The sequence below is a fragment of the Ceratotherium simum genome, chromosome 2 (assembly GCF_057802395.1).
Source record: "Ceratotherium simum simum isolate JZ-2026a chromosome 2, ASM5780239v1, whole genome shotgun sequence".
NCBI lineage: Eukaryota > Metazoa > Chordata > Mammalia > Perissodactyla > Rhinocerotidae > Ceratotherium > Ceratotherium simum.
Window position 1 is genome coordinate 44,983,887 of NC_141901.1, and position 17,104 is coordinate 45,000,990.

Consider the following 17,104-nt stretch of genomic DNA (forward strand, 5'->3'; position numbering starts at 1 on the left):
TCAGTATCCAGGACAAGAGACACCGCACAGAACCATGTGAAAGACTGCTTTCTCCCTGTCTCGGTCAATACCACCTCTTCCCTGAGAAGGGCCTCCCCAGTTTTGACTCTCGCCCTCTCCCTGTCAAGTCCACATTGTCCAAGTCACATAAAAAGAGGAGCCGGAATGGGGATTAAACCATGAGCAGTTTTAATGGTCTGGTTTTTCCCTACTGTTTGCCCCACTGTTAGTATTATTACTACTACAAGAATAAAAGATTCCTGAGAGCCTGTCTCCTCCTTTCCCTGGGCACCCCCCTTGACAGGACTCGTCCCCACCAACCCCCACCCCCGGCCCCATGATTCCTGGGGGAAAAAAAAGACAAGTGAAAGGCACTGCAGGGCTGGGGGGCTTGAGTGCCAGGGGGTCTGAGGGGTGGTGAGGGCAGGGCCAGGCCCGCAGTCGGTGCCAGCAGGGGTTGAGGAGCGTGTCCTGACTGCCCTAGCAGTGGTCCTTCCCTGGGCCCGTCTAGCAGGCCTAAGAAAGTCCCATCCTCCCACCCCCAGTCCCACACGAGGGTCTGCAGCAGGAGAATTAGTGTTGGGCTCAGAAAGGAGGAAGGGAGGGCCCACTCTACTAGGAACCAAGGGCCAAACCCAAAGGAGGGACTGCCAATAACTATAATCCTTAAAAGCTTGTCTTTTGTCTTTTTTTTTTCTTTTTGTCTTTTGTCTTCAGGGGTTAGGGGGAGGAGTTGAACAAAACGTGAATTATAACGCAACTTCCCAGCCCAGGGACCAGGCAGCAGCAGTGACCCAGGATTTCGGGAAGAGGGAGCGGGCGGGTCAGTCCAGGCCTGGGGCCTAGTTGTCCCCACTGCCTCCTTGCCGAGCCCTGATGAATGCCATGCCATGTGTGCGGAAATGGGTCTTGAGGTTGAGAGGGCTGTCACAGCTCTTGCCACAGACCTTACAGGTCAGTGGGCCTCCAGAAGCAGGCAAGGGTGAATCTCCACCCTCTGGATCAGACCTTGATGGGGGGGGGGCCTCTTCCTCCCCATCCCCCAGGCCCAGGGCACTGACACTACCCACACCCCGTTTCTTCTTGTGGCTGATGAAACGGTGCCGGCTCAGGGAGCCAGGGGATGCAAAGCACAAGCCACAGTCGAGGCACTGCTGGGCACCGCCATCTACCCTCAACCCCACCACGAGGCTCTGCTCCACTGAACCACTGCTCCGGTAGCGCAGGGGGCCTCCCGACCCAGGTCCACCCCTGGGTGACTTGGCTGGAGGTGTTGTACTGTCAGGCTCCTCACTGCAAGAATCAGAGGACTGGCGGCGTTTCCGTCCTGGCCCCTGGAAAAGAGTGAAGAAACTGGGCCTCACCATCACCCCGCACTGTCCCTGGCACCCCCTCCTAGCTTCCTGAGTCCAGGGTCTACAACCCTGCAGGTTCCCACGCCCACGGCCCTAACTCAGTAGGTTGGGCCTCTGCCTACCTGGGCTCTGGCACCGGGGCCCCGAGCCAGGGCACTCCCCCGGCCAGGGGACTGGGCCCCGAGCGGCAAGCCGTGCCGAACCTGGACGTGTTTCTCCAGGATCAGGCGGCTGCTGAAGGTGCGTTTTCCCTCTGTGCAATACCTAGAGGGGGAGAGTGGGCGGGATGGGCGCCAGGGGCACAGCCCAAAGACCAAGGCCTGTGGCTCAAGAGGAGGGGAGCGACCAGAGCAGAGAGAGGCTTCAACCTTCAGTCCACTCAGATAAGAGGCAGGTGTGAAGGTACTTTGGGGGACCGAGGGGGAGGGGGTGGGGAGGCCACCTGCTGGACAGAAAGAGGAAGGGGGTGAAGGAAAAAGGGTTACCTGCATGGGTAAACTCGCTTGATACCCTCGTGATTGACCCTGACGTGGCGCCTCAGGCTGGGGGCGGAGCAGAAGGAGCGCTCACACAGGCGACATGGGAACTTTTTCACCGACTAGGAGAGCAGGGGGTAGGCATCTCAGAGCCAGGCTCCAGGACCCCACCCCGACTAACACACAGGTCAAGCCCAATGCTGCCCTCCTCCCAGCCCTGCTTGCTTCCTCCAGGAGCCCACTCACCTTGCCATGCTCCTTCTTCATGTGAGCCACATACTCGTCACGCTCAGGGAACCAGGAGTGACAAAGGCCACAGGTCCAGCCTCCAGGGCCCCCACCCCCGCCCTTGATGCCTTTGCTCCCTAGTTCCCGCCGGGGTCGTTTGGTTGGGCGAGGGGGCTCAGGGGAGCTGGGTAGTTCTTCCTCTTCTGAGGTTGAAGAAGATTCCTCAGTAGCGGGAGCTGCTCCTCCCCGAGACACAGCCAGCTCCTCAGGCTCAGTCTTAGGGGTCAGAAGGGCACCCCCAGCCCCTTTCCCAGCAGTCTCCTCCCCCAAGCGCCCGGACTGATGGGTGTTCTGTGAGAGGGAGACAAAGGGGATGGCTGTTGTGGGGGAGGGTCTAGCTTTGCCAGAATCCTTATTTCTCCCCTGCCCCCATTTTCTAGGCTTATGTGACCCTGGCCCCATGTCAACACAGCTGAGCATCCCACTTCCATCCCTCGAGTCCTGTACCTTGAGATGTTCCAGCATGGTCCTTTTTTGGGCAAAAAGCAGAGGACAAGACGGGCACTTAAAGACACTGACACGCTGGGGCAGCAAGTGCTGGTCAAAGTGTGAGGTGAGGAGGGGTTTGTGAGTGAAGACCGTGTCACACATGGCGCACTTGTAGATCATCCTGTGTGGGTGGAAAGGACAGTGCAGACACCCTGCCCCATCAAGGCCCAAACCCCCCTCCAGCCCAGCCCTCCTCATGCTCCTTCCCCATGTCTCACTTGGCCTGCTGCGTGTGGAAGCTGGGATGCTGGGTGTAGAGGTGGGCATGGGCGCTGGGTGCGGACTTAAAGGCCATGGGGCAGATGGGGCACTTGTGGAAAACCTCGCAGTGTGACGTCTGGATGTGGGACTTGATGGAGTTCACACCCCCAAACACCACTGCACAGCTGGGGCACCTTTGGGAAGCAAGTGGAAGGCGCTGTGGTGAGGTGTGCGGCGTCTCCCTGCCCACTCTCCCACCTCACACTCATTCTCAGGGACCGGGTGACTCTGAGAAGCTCATCAGTGGTGGAGCACGAGCAAGGTGGAGAAAGGAGGGAGCTGCAGAGACCCAATTCCCCAAGGGAGGCCTGTTGAGGCAGAACTGGAGCTCCAGAGGTGGCCCTGCTCTCTCCCCTCTCCATGGGGAATGACGCAAAGGCAGATAGATCTCAGGCTGCGTTTGCCAATACACCAAGGCTGAAGGATTCAGCCTTGAATGGGCTCTTCCTGAGAGACCATCTAAAAGGTTGGTGCTAGGAGCCATGAGACCATAAAGTGCACGGGAGAAAGTGTCGAGACACTACCAGGAGGAGAGACGTGAGGCACCTGTATCCTACACGGCGAGAGAAATGCAGACAGGCATCCCGGAGATGGGTCTGAAAATTGGCTTGCAGGAAGTTGCCCCCACACTCAGGGCAGACATGGGGAGGTCGGTTCTTATGCATGCGCTGGTGGGCACTGAAGCTGCAGCGATTGGGAAGCATCATGGGGCAGGTAGCGCACACCTGTCAAGGGGGTTGAAACAAGGTAAGTCGGTGAGAAGTGGCCTGTCCCCCATTCCCTCTCCTAACCAAGCCCCCAACACCTTCCTAGATCTTATCCCCATGGCATCTGGCTGTCCCCATCCCAGGGAAGTGCTGTGAAAGACAACTCACATTGCTGGTGGCCCCAGGGGCAGGGGGCCCAAGCTGCTGGAAGTGGGCAGCCATGCCAGCCTTGTCCCGGCACTGCTCCTTGCACTCCAGGCAGCGAAAGCACGTGTAAGCAGAGGTGGCAGGGGCAGCAGGCGGCTCGGTTGAGAGCGGCAGCACAGGGGCCTCAGCAGCAACTGTAGTAACGGCAGAGGTGACAGCCCCATCACTCTTGCCCAAGGCAGGCAAGACCGGAGGTCCAAGGGCAGGTGAGACAGCCAGCAGGGGCGTGATGTCCGGCTGCCCTACCATCTGATCCAGGGCTACAGGCCTCATGACCAGGTGCGAGCACTGCATGACGAGCCCCTTGTCCTTGTGCTCGCGGGCGTGCAGCAACAGGCTGCACTTGTTGAAGAAGACCAGGCGGCGGGCGCAGTGGTTGCAGGTGACCTCGATGCGCATGCTCCGGCGGTCATAGTGCCGTGCCAGGCTCTTCTCCAACGAGAAGGCATCCCCACACTCGAGGCAGCGGTAGCCCGTTGGAGGTAGGGCCAGCCCGGCCTCAGCTGGTGGACATAGGTTTGGCCGGTAGGCAGGCAGCAGGTTCTTGCTGTTGAGGATCTTGTTGAAGGCCTCCACCAGGCTGGACTGGGTCCGGGAGATCACTGTGCCACCCCCTGCACCCAGCCCAGTGGCTGGCTTAGAAGGCTGCACCATCACTACTGAGGCACCATTCACCTTCTGCCCTCCTGTCCCCAGCCCTGCTCGCCCCTCAGCCTTGGGCAGGGCTTGGGGCACAAGACCTAGCACATTCTTCGCCATCGTCTTAGGACTGGTGGCAGTGCCCCCAGGAAGAACCACAGCTTTGCGGGCCACGCTGGCCGCCATCAGCATGGCAGTACTTGCATTCTGGATGGTGGCCACAGGTAGCACGGTGCCCTTTAGCCTCGTGCCATCGCCCAGTTGGACGCTCACCACCTTTGGACCCTCAGGGGTTGGGGTTGCAGGAGACAGCTTCAGGAGGCTGGCCTCAGCCAGGAAGGCCCCTTCGGCCAAGGGTGCAGGGGGATCAGGGTCTGAGGGGACCCGGGTTACAGTCCTTGTGATATTCCCGCAGGATGTTTTAATGGTCTTGATGCGCACCTTGAGGGGCCTGGAGGAGCTGGAGGAGGCAGGGGAGTCATTGCTGTCCTCGTCTGCAGCCTCGGCTCCACTAGAGGGACTCTGGGGACTTCCCGGGGGAGACTTGTCCACTGGCCCCTCGTCGTCTTCTTCTTCCTTTAGGGGCTGACAGCTGGGCATTTGGGGGGAGGCAAGAGGGCTCTGGTGCCCTGGAGACTGCTTGAAGAAGGGCATCTCAGTAACCTGGGGAGGTGAGGTGCTGGCAGGGATGCCCGTGGCCTCAGGGCTAGAGCCCGAGCCTAGCCCGGCTAGGCCCTGGGGATTAAGGGGGCTACACCTGCCCTGCTTCAAGGCCCCCAGTGGTGGGGGAGAACCAGGCGGCAGCAGGGCTGGGCCATTCTCCCGGACCAGCTCAAAGGGAGAAGGGAAAGGAGGTGGGGTCATGGCCCCTTCCCGAGGCGGGGAGGGCGCAGAGGGAGGCAAAGGATCAGGGTGCTCCCCTGGCTCAGGTCCAAAATGAGCAAATAGGTCCAAGGGAGCTTTGCCTTCCATGGCTTTTTCTTTCCAGGTACCCCCACTAGGAGGAGCTGGGGAGTGGGGAGTTCCTGGAAGGGATGGGTCAGGGCTCCCAAAACCATTCTGCATCAGACGAGGCCCCATAGGCCCTTCCTTTGTCACGCCCCCAGCCCGGGCCCCTTCCCCTCCTGAACTCCCAGCCAGGGACTCAGACTGCTCAGGACACACAGTGTTCTTGACAATGACGCTGACTGCCGAGATATCTGGCGGTGGCAAGCCATGGTCAGCAGCCTGGGCTGGAACCTCAGAGCCATCCCTGGCAGCTGCTGCTGCTGCTGCTTCTCCAGATTCACCCCCTACACTGGGTTCTGGCTTCCCTGAACCTCCCGGCCCCTCATTTTCTTCTGGCCCAGAATGGATGGCTTCATTCGCATCAATGTCGGGGATGTCAAACGCAGCAAGAAGGTCATCAAAATCAGGGGTCTTCATGTCCCCCATGGCGGCAGGTCCCAGACCTGATGAAAACAGGAAAAAGAGGGAGAAACTGAGACCTCTGGACCTCCTACCTCAAGATCTCCACATTGATCCCCTCTCAGAACCCATGCGCACTCTGACTTGCGTACACCTCCACCATACTGCAAATCCCAGAGAGCTGGTACAGGTGACTGGTTTGCCAAACCGTAAAATTGAAAGGGAGGTACTGTGCACATTCCAGGGAAGACATCAAGATGCAGAGAAAGCAGAGAAAAAGAGATTCCTGAGAAATACAGATAAGAGATAAGGGTGGTAGAGACAGAGGGAGTTCAGTGAGCATCTTGGTTGAAACCACCTCAGCCCCTCCTGTGCCCAACATAGAATCAATTAATCACTACTACTATCAAGGAGGATGTACACAATGGTCTAGATTTAAGGGCTCATTCATGGCAGCATGGCATCCATTCATATTCTTCATGGATCTTCTAGGAGTCCACAGAGATCTGAAAAGCCATGTGTACAAAGGGGAAGTGACTCAAGCCAAGACGTGAGAAATGATTCGAGTTCCAGCTTTATCAATGGCCTGCTGTATAAGGAAGTTACTCCACTGCCTTACTTTTGCTGTTTGAAAGAGGGGGCAGGTAATCCATATATCATAGGGTTATTCTGAGCATGATATGAATTGTAAACATTGACAGTCAGAACCCAGAATACGACTTTTATTACAGCTAGAACAAACAAGGACATGTCAGGTTAAGGAGGAGCTGGAAAGGAGTAAGCACTGGACATCCAGGGCTAAGATCAGACACAAGAGTTAGGGATCATATAAGGTCAAGTCTGGGGCACCTGGCGTCATCACCGGCACCTGGAGATCTAGCTTGGTTAACAGGCAGAAGTGGACTCAGGGAAATCGCCCAAGAGACCAAGATGGAAAGAATAAGACACAGGAACAGAAAGAGACAAAGAGAAGAGACAGAGGGGAAAACCGTGGCAACAGTCTGGTCACAAGGGCCCCAGGCTAGGCCTCTCCTGTCACAAACACCTGCTGCTCACTCACCTACCTTTCCCCAGAGTGCCTCAGCCCTCCAGGGGCCCTCTCCCAGCCAGCCCCTCCTCCCTCTCTCCCTCCCCATCTTGCTCTCTCAGGGCTAAAACTCCAGGGTACCAGCTTATCCAGCACAGCTGCCACAATGGGGAAAAGCCAGGCCCCCTCACCCCTGTCATTTCTGTTCTGAGCTCTTCATCCCAGTTTATCCCCTAACTCACACTCATCAATTCTCCCCTGGCAACAGGAGCCCAGGAAGTCTCGCCCAACCCCAATTTGGCCTAGTATTAAAAAAAAAAAAAAAATCCCACAGGACTTCTGTGGCACTAAACCAACAAGAAGCCCAGCCTAGAGCTTGCGGGGGACTCAAGTCTGTTCCCTACCAGTTCTTCCCTACAAGGGCTTCTATATCTAGGAAAAAGCAACTGAAGAAGGCTCTGTCCTTACACATTCCCTACCCAGGATGCAGGCCATTTCCCAGGGCCAATTCTCACCTCTTTCCAGCCTTTAGACAGTAACTGGAGATAGTCCCAGCAGGTGGCAGCTGGCATTGCTGGGACCAAGGTGGGGGTGGAGGGAGAGGGTACCAACTAGCGGAAGAAAGGGGAGTCCTCCCCTCATCCTCCCCTACTTAATTCTGCAGGCTCTGAGTTTAAACAAAGCCCTCCACTCCATGCCTCTGGCCTGATGGATCACCAGGGCCCTCCTGTGCCTGGCTCTCTCCCGACCTGGAGAGGCCTGAGCTACCATTCACTCAGGCCTTCAGAAAAGTGGGCTGGTGGAGCAGAGATCAGTGGGGACTATGAGAAAACCTCTGTGAACTCGCCTCCCCCAAGCAACTCCCCCTTTGGCGTCCAAGAGACTTAGAGGTTATCCGATAGCCAGGAGTGGCCAGTCAACCAAGCAGCAGAGCTCAAGGCAAAGAGGCTTCCCCCCACCACCGGCCCAGGCCTTTCTGCGGCTGCTGCGCCCTGTCTCTTGAGCTCCAGCCCTCCCTTTCCCTCTGTTCTTCCCCAAAAGCCAAAAGAAGGGGCTGAACAGGAAGAGGGTGAACTGGCCTAAGTCGGGTGGAAGCTCCATTACCCTTTCCCTGGCCCGGGGCCTGCTACGCAGAGGAGGGCGAGGGGCCGGCGGCCGGGGCGATTAGGCTGCCGCCAAGCTGGGCAGCGGGCGGAATTAAGTCCCTGCCATCTGCCGAGGGCCGGCGCGGGGAGCACGTCCGGGGTTGTGGGAGGGGGCGGGGTGTGCAGAGGAGAAGCCAGAGGGGAAACTGAGGCGCGTGGCGTTTGTCTCGCTCCCACCGCCATGCGAAAGGAAGGACGGGCCTCGGCCAGGCCAGACCCTTAGGGAGCTGCCGCGCGGCACCTCCTGGCCCAGGACTACACGGGACGGGGGAGGCGCGTGGAAAGAGAGGAGTGGGGAGGGGACGGTCTCTGCGTGACTCGAAGCTCTCCAGCAAGGGGCCGTCCCAACTCCGACCTCGTCCCCTCCTCTCCCCGCGCGGCGCAGCCTCCTCCTCCCGCCGACTCCCGGGGGTCTCTCGAGACTGGGGAGTGAGCAGAAAGCGCGCGGCGGCCCGGGGCGCGAGCCCGAGTCCGGCCCAGGCCCGGACGCTGACCCGCGCCCAGTCAGGGTGCAGGCTCCACTCCGGCCTGGCCCAGTTCCCCCGCCCCCACCCCCGGACACGGACACCATTTTAGGTCGCGACATCCCGCAGCCTCCAGTCCCCGAGCCGCGCTTCGGACGCCTCTTGGGCTGGGGGGCGCCAGGACTTGGGGACTCCGACCCTCCCTCCACGTTTACCCGGCTACGGGCTGTGCTTTCAACAGGCGGGGAGTTTCGCCCATCCGCCCCAGGGGATGGAAGTGGCGTCGGGCCTTCCTAAAAGCTGCCCCAGGGGGCGGCGCGGAGAAGGGGGTAGTTGACCAAGTGGGGGAGGGGCGGGGGCATTTACCCGCCCCCCCAGGGGGCGGGGCCAAGGGCGGGTATTTACCCCAGGCACGCTTACTCGTTCCGCTCCTAGTGCGGGCCGAGACCCCGCGCTCTTTCCCCTGCTCCAGCCGCCGCCGCCGCCACCGCCACCGCCGCCCTCCCCGCGGCCGCCGCTACTTCCTGCTTCTCCCCCGTTTAGCCTCCCCCTCCCTCAGCTCCCTCCGCGTTCCCGGTCTGGGCTGCCCGCTTTCGCACTCGCCATTGGCCAGTACCCCCGTCGTTCAGGACTGCGCCCCTCCCAGCCCCGCACTGGGTTGGCCTTAAGTACTGCCGCTCGCAACTAGCCCCGCACAGTCTTCCCAGCCTCATTGGGCAAGGAGCCTAGTCCTTCTGAAGATGCTGCTCCCCATTGGTTGCGCCGGGGCCCACTTGCCCCATTTGTGCTTCTCAAAAACGACTGGCCTCCGCTACTGTCGTTTAGAAAGAAGCCAATCTGATTCCCGACTTTCCTACTGGAGGCGGTGACTATCCCAGGTGCGTCTCCGCCCCCTCACTCCCTATTGGCCGTGATCCTTGAAGCCTGCGGTTCACTTATGCAAATTTAAAGAACTCTCAGCTTCTATTTGGTGAACACTGAGGGGAACATCGTCGACTCTGAGTGGACCCCGGATGTGTAGATCGGTTTTCGCTTTTTGCTCAGGCTAACCCCCAATATCAGTCATACAGTGCAAAAGTCACAGAATGGGACGTCACCCAAATCCTTACGTCATCTGGTGACCATTTCCTCGCTGTTTTCCCACTGTCTAAACTGTCATATAATTTGGATGGTTGGGGTCCTCGCGCTTCCCAGCTCCTGGCGATGACGTCACCCATAGCTCCTCCCTCCCGGGAGGGCTTGGGACAGGGGCGGGACTTGGAGCGCAGAAGGAACAGGCACCTGAGGCTTGGAACGGGCTTGCACACCGGAAGTAGGGGAGAGGTGACGTTAGGAGTGCTGGCGTGGCCTGGGCCATTCCCAAAGGGATCTTAAAGCGGCATACTGGTAGGCTTACTAAGCACGAGGTTGGGGAGTACCCCCTCCCCATACACACGCATCCATTTCCCATTTAAGAGCTCTCCTTTTCCCCGCCCTCAGCACGGGGTGGGGGTGGAGTCGAGGCAGGTTTTCCCGCGCTTTGTTGCCCCGCCCCCTGGAGGCGGGGGAAGGGGAGGGGATGCTCGGAAAACGAGTTGCACTGATACTCTAATGAGCACGCACAAGCCCTGTGTGCCACCTTGCGCACACTCTAGCCCGCCCGCGAGCCCCCGCAGCTGCGGCGCGCGCAGTCGCTCACAACCTGGATGTAGTTACTAAGGTGGTTCTGTACCCTGCTCGAGGGTCACTAGACCCGTGGACCAGGACTCGTGCGCGCCCTGAGAGTCTGCGTGGGTAATAGCGACTGTATTGAGGTGTGAATCAGAGCTTCTGGATGGGGCCACCACTTAGCATAGGTTCCATCGGGCAAGTCGCTGAACCTCCCTGAACCGGTTTTCCCATTGGTAAAATGGAGATTATAATACCCACCTGACATGATTGCTTTTGTGAAGATTAAAAGCGTTTAGAATGTAAAAGTGCTTTGTAAAGTGATGGGCAAATGGGGTTAGTGCCCGCCCACTCCACCACCTTCTTTCTCGAGGTTGCCTGCCATTGCTCCAGCTCACAGCGCTCTTCCATCTCGAAACAACTAAGAGTCGCGTACTGGGTGTAGCCAACCGGTATTCCATTCCCACCTTCCTCTCTGAGTCTTTCTGTACGGAATAATTACTACTCAGATATACGTGTGGGACATATTATAAGAACTTTATGTATATTAATTCATTTAATCTTTACCACAACCCTGTGAGGGCGGTACTATTATCACCTCCATTTTACTATGGAGGAAACTGCCGCACAGACAGGTTAGGTTAGGTGACTTACCCAGGGTCAAAGGCAGTGGAGTTGAAATTCTGAGTCCAAAAAGTTAAACATTATGTTTCACAGATTCCCTTGCCAGGAGGGTTCTGGATAGAAATTTGTTCTTCAGTTAGATGCATTATTCATTCATTTAAGAAATAGTTTAATCAATATTTCTTGAGCACCGTCTGTGAGTAAAAACACTGTTGTAGGCGCTGGGGATACAGCAATGAACAAAGCAGACAAGAATCCCTGTCCTCATGAAACGTGTTCCTGTGGAGAAAACGAACAATAAATATGACAAGTAAAATATATGGGAGCCCGTTCGAAATGATCATTGCCACAGGGAAAAATAAAGCAGGGCTATCAAGCCACGAAAAGACATGGAGGAACTTTAAAGGCACATTGCTATGTGGAAGAAGCCAATCTGAAAGGGCTATATATATTGTATGATTCCAACTATATAACATTCTGGAAAAGGCAAAACTATGGAAACATTAAAAAGTTGTGTTTAAAAAGTAAAAAGAGGGGTCAGCCCAGTGGCGTAGCGGTTAAGTTCACCCGCTCCACTTCGGTGGTCCGGATTCACAGGTTCCGAACCGGGGGCGCGGACGGACGCACCGCTTGGCAAGCCATGCTGTGGCGGCGTCCCATATAAAGTAGAGGAAGATGGGCACAGATGTTAGCCCAGGGCTAATCTTCCTCAGCAAAAAGAGGAGGATTGGCATCGGATGCTAGCTCAGGGCTAATCTTCCTCACACACACACACAAAAGGTACAAAGGTTGCTAAGCGTTCAGATAGAGGGAGGGATGACTAGGTGGAGCACAGGGGATTTTTGGTCAGTGAAACTGTTCTGTGTGATGCTATAATAGTGGATTCATGACATTATACATTTGTCAAAAGCCCTAATGTAAACTATGGACTTTAGTTAATAACAATGAATCAATATTAGTTTACTAATTGTAACAGATGTACCACACTAATACAAGATGTTAAGAGGGGAAACTAGGGGGAAGGAAATATATGGGAATCCTGCTCAATTTTTCTATAAACCTAAAACTGTTCTAACAAAGTCTACTAATTTTTTTTAAAGTGAAAAAATAAAGCAGGGAAAGAGGACAGAAAGTGTGGGGAGGGTTGCAATTTTAGATAGGATGGGCAGTGAACGCCTCTCTGAGAAGGTGGCATTTAAACAAAGGCCAGAAGTTGGTGAGTGAGCCATGCAGCTGTCTGGGAAGACAAGGTTCCGGAAAGAGGGAACAAATACAAGTGGTAGAGGGTTCCAGAGAGGTAAGGGGGTGGGAGAAGTGGGCCAGGTCATGGGATGCTTTGGGGGCTATTGGAAGGACTTTGTCTCTTTGGCTTTTTCTCAGAGTGGGATGGGAAGGAGACAAATGACATGGTGGCATGACTTACCTTCTAAAAAGATTGGATGTGGGGTATGAGAAAAAGAAACTCAAAAGCTCGGGGCCTGAGGAAATAGAAGATTGATGTTGCCATTTCCTGATCTAGGAAGACTACAGGAGAAGTGGGTTCCAAGGTAAGTTCAGTAGTTCAATTTCAGTCATGTTCAGTCATATGACACATCCAAGTGGAGATATAACTTTGGGTGTGAACAGCTTATAGATAATATTTAAAATCTGGCTCAGAATGAATAAAATCACCAAGGGAATATATGAGGATAGAAAAGAGAAAATGTCCAAGGACTGAGCTGTGGGGAACTCCAAAGTTTAAAAGTCAGAGAGGTAAGAAGAACCAGTAAAGGAGACTGAGAAAGAATAGCGAAGAGAAGGAGGGAACCAGGAGAGTGTTGTGGCCTTTAAACCGAATAAAGTGTTTCAAGGAGGAAAGAATGATGAACTGCCAGATGCCACTAAAAGATCAAATATGATGAAACCTGAGAGTTAACCAATGGATTAAGCAAAATGGAAGTCATGGGTGATCATGATAAGGACAGATTTGGTGGAGTGGCAGCGACAAAAGCTTGCATGTAGTGGTTTCAAAAGAATGGAGGAGGGGAAAAAAGGAGACAGTGACTATAGACAATTCTTTCAAAGGCGGGAAGGAGAGAAATGAGATGGTAACTAGAGGGGAAAGGGGTCAAGAAAGGACTATTTCAAGATGAAGAAATTGCAGTATGTTAGTACACTGGTGGGAATGATCCTGTGAAGAGAAAAAATTGACGTTGCAGCGAAGAGATAGAGAAAATTTTCTGGAGCCAAATGCTTAAAAAGGTGAGGAGTGGGGTCTCTCTCACAAATGGAGAGACAAGGATAGTTCACCCATAAAAACAAGAGAGAAGGCAGAGGAAGAGGACATGCGAGGGGGCTGTAGATCTCTTCTGTTGCTTCTATTGTCTCAGTGAAGAAACAAGATCATTCCCTAAGAGAGTGAGGATGATGGAGGAGCTAGAGGTTTGAGGAGAGAGAAGGTAGGAAACAGGCATTCAAGAGAGAGGAATGGACTAGAAGAGGAGATCAAGGGACTGAGAGCCCAGGGGGTTGGAAGGCTCATTTAAAAGGATATTGAAATCAAGAATTATGATAGGGGTAGTATAGGAGTAGTAACAGAGTGGGGTGGGGTCAGTAGATGGCTGCAACAACGAGAGGCGGTATAATCAGAATGTACTGCTCCATGAGTGTGTGTGTGTGTGTGTGTGTGTGTGTGTGTGTGCGCATTTCTAGCTCCCCAAAGGCTCCCTCTTAGCCTTGCCCAGGCAATAGCTACTGGTATTCTGCTTTTATCATCATTCTGCTTTTACCATTATTGTGTATCTAGCTTCCTTCTCTCAACATTTTGTTTGTGAGATCTAATCATGTTGTAGCAATAGTTTATTCTTTTTTATTGCTATGTAGTATTTCATTTTATGAATAAACCGCAATTTATCCATTCTACTGTTGATGGACATTTTGGTTGTATCCAGTTTTTGGCTATTGTGAACATAACTACTATGAATATTCTTGACCCTGTATTTTGATGGACAGGTGCTCTATTTTTTCTTGAGTATATAGCTGGGTCATAGGGGATGTGTACGTTCAGCTTTAGGAGATTGTACCAGTTTTCCTAAGTATTCCAATTTATACTCCCACCAGCAATTTATGAGTGTCCCAGTTGCCTTACAGTATACTCACCAACACCTGGCATTGTCAATCCTTTTAGTTTTAGGTATTCCTTGTGGTATGTTGTGGTATTTATTGTGGTTTTAATTTGTATTTCCCTGATGAAAAATGATGTAAAGCACTTTTCCATTATTCTTATTGGCCATTTGTGTCTCCTCTTTTGTAAAGTACTTGTTCAAGTCTTTTGCCCAGGATTTTATTGTTTAGTTGTGTTTTTGTTTTTGTTTTTGTTTTGTTTGCTTTTTGATTTGTATTTTTTTATATATTCTGGACACAAGTCCTCTGTCAAGTATGTTAATTCCAGATATTTTCTTCCAGTCTGTGGCTTGCCTTTCCACTCATTTAATGGTATTTTTTTGGTGAACATAAGTCCTTATTTCTTTCCATTGTGGTGAAATTCATATAACATAAAATTAACATTTTAAAGTGAATAACTGAGTGGCATTTAGTATATTCACGATGTTGTGTAACCACCACATCTATCTAGTTCCAAAACATTTTCATCAGCCCTGAATGAAACTCTGAACCCATTAAGCAGTTGCTCCCATTCCCCACCCTCTCAGCCCCTGGCAACCACCAATCTGTGTTCTGTCTCTGTGAATTTACCTATCTGGATATTTCGTATAAACGAAATCATACAATATGTGACCTTTTTTGTCTGGCTTCTTTCACTTAGCGGAATGTTTTCGAAGTTCATCCAAGGAGTTCTTAATTTGAATGAAGTCCAATGTATCAATTTTTCTTTTATGGTTAGTGCTTTTTGTGTCCTGGTTAAGGTCAAGAAGATATTCTTTTTTCTCTAGAAGACTTATTTGTTTTACTTTTCACATTTAGGTTTATGATCTATTGGGAATTAACGTTTGTATATGGTGTAAGTTTAGGGATCAAAGTTCATTTTTTTCCTCCATGTGGATTTTCATCGTTTATTAAAAAGACCATCCTTTCCCCCACTGAATTGCAATGGAATAGTATTGTGTTCTTAAACTAGATAGTGCCAGTAGTAACCAGCAACCTCCTGATGTCCTCCCAACTTCCTGATCATGGCAAGGATTTCAGCCTCCCTGGCAGACTGGTTCTGCCATGTTCTGAGAATCACTCCTGGAAGCCCAGACTAGAGCCCTCTCCTACAGCCCTTCCAATAACTTTGTAAGTATCTAATTCAATAAATTAGATTCCTTTCTCTTTAAAATACCTAGATTGGATTTTGTTTCTTGCGCTGAATGCTGACCAATCAAGCCCTCACTGTTGTGTTTACAACTCATCTGGCTTGTCCCCAGTGCTGTTGGTGGCGTATATTGTTGCCTAGAGCTTAAATTTCTCTTATTTCCCAGGACCCACCTTGTTATAGGGTAGGTGGGACTGTGGTGACAAAGAAGGGAAAAGCTTTCTTGTGGTTTATTTTAGATTGTTGTCACCTAAGGGAAAAGTGAGCTGCTGAAACCACCCTACATGAGTGTGCAGAGTCCAGCCTCAAGTCCCCTCAGCCTCATCCTCCCCACTCCACAACACTCTCGTCCAGGTACACTCACTCTTCAGAAACAAGAAGTCCTCACGCTCTCTGACCCCAACACTCCCTTTTTAATCCCTGGGTGACCTCATCCACCAACATTTATCACCTTGGCCTAACAACTCTGCACGTGTGTCACTCAGATCATCTGCCTGAGTTGCAGAGTGTCACCCAAAAATACCACAGACACTTGCAAGGCCCCATGATGAAAACCAAAGTCACTGCTGTCCCCAGTCTCTTGTTCCTGGATTTGCATCTCAGAGAAACACCTCCCAGGTTTCTAACCCACACACAGAAACCTGGGAGGTGTCTTTTACTCATCCCTCTTCCTTATCACCCGTGACAACCAAGCCTTTCAATTCCACCTCCCTAATATCTCTCAAATCTACCCCAGAAGCCCATGATCACAACCCTTGTTCCAGCCACCACCATATCTAGCTTGGTTGTTTCCAACCGATTCCTCATCCTTGCCCCACCCCAACTGAGAATTTTTTCCTATAAAAAAACACTAATTGTATTTGGATGCTTAAAACCCTTCATCCTCTCCAGTTGCCTGCATGATAAAGTCAAAATTCCTTGACATGTATGAGGGTAAAATAAAGACATTTTCACACCAACAAAAAGCCAAGAGAGTTTGCTACCAACGTGTCATCACTATAAGAACTTTTACAGGATTTACTTCTGGAAAGATAAAAATTATCCCAGAAAGAAGGTCTGTGAAGCAAGAATTAGCAAGAAAAAACAGTAAATTTGTAAGTAAAGCTAAATCATCACTGCTCATATATGACAGTAATGATAATACGTAACTTAAGTGGTTTAAAAAGCAAGACAGACTTTTGGGTATAGAGGGTGCATTGTATATACTCGTTTATTTTTGCTCCTTCCTGAAATCTACTGAAATGACAATAAAGGGATTTTTTGTGTGTGTGAGGAAGATCAGCCCTGAGCTAACATCGATGCCAATCTCCTCCAGAGAGGGCAGGAATATTACTCTAAAAACAGGAGAACTAAAAGAACACTTACATCCTAAATTCTGAGAACCCCAGGCCTTTCCCCCAACTCAGTACACAGAACACTAGCAATCAGAACTGTACTCTCCAAGTAGGAGACTGGAATTTGTTTGCTTTGGAGAATCAGATCTAAAGATCCTGACGTTGGGGGCTCCCTCAGGAAAAGGCTTGGCCAGATCATCCTAGAGAGAACCTTAGTGTTAACAGCTCCCCACCAAGGCTCGAAAATATTGTCTCCCACCCACCCCCAAGAAAGTAAAACTCAGCTCTGACCAGGAAAGTAAAATTCTGCCCTGCCATTCTTCAAGCTGGAATAACAGACACAGAAAGCCAGCAAAGTTAACAAGAAACAGTATTTCTCCCAGGTTATATAGCAGTAAAGTTTGTAATGACCCTCTTCTGTGACTACTGCTTTCTTACTCACTGAGAAACTTTGTTCGCTAAAATCACACACTATAAGAAATATTGGCATTTGAAAGCACATCAGTAAGAATGAATCATCCTCCTTTTGCCTGAAGGGTCTCTGTCCCGTTGAGACACAGAAGCAGCCTTGATTTATCACCCAGGTACAGAGCTTCAGATAAGGGGTTTCTGGACACGGTATTCTACATCACTGTTTACTTCACAGTCTAGACCTGATAGTAACCTCCTTGCATAGATCCCTACTTACTTCGAGCCTATTAGAACACTGCTCATTTAAATTTCACCTAAGCTTCACCCTTGCC

At 52.1% G+C, this 17,104-nt stretch overlaps 1 protein-coding gene across 5 annotated transcripts; it reads right to left on the bottom strand.

Moving 5' to 3' along the window:
* Positions 1-166: 166 nt before the first annotated feature.
* On the bottom strand, positions 167-8,971 carry ZNF687 (zinc finger protein 687). 5 transcript variants are annotated; one of them, XM_004436000.3, is made up of 9 exons: positions 8,886-8,971; positions 3,745-5,873; positions 3,416-3,594; positions 2,827-3,003; positions 2,567-2,729; positions 2,078-2,410; positions 1,841-1,953; positions 1,478-1,619; positions 167-1,334 (listed from the first exon to the last, which is right to left on the bottom strand). In XM_004436000.3, exons 2-9 carry the CDS (start codon positions 5,854-5,856, stop codon positions 843-845), a joined length of 3,711 nt encoding a protein of 1,236 aa, XP_004436057.1. In that variant the 5' UTR covers positions 5,857-5,873; positions 8,886-8,971; the 3' UTR covers positions 167-842. The 5 variants fall into 5 exon arrangements, with proteins under 5 accessions (XP_004436057.1, XP_014647297.1, XP_014647299.1 ...); XM_014791811.2 differs by having other exon boundaries at positions 8,871-8,968; XM_014791813.2 differs by lacking the exon at positions 8,886-8,971 and adding an exon at positions 8,681-8,838.
* Positions 8,972-17,104: the final 8,133 nt, after the last annotated feature.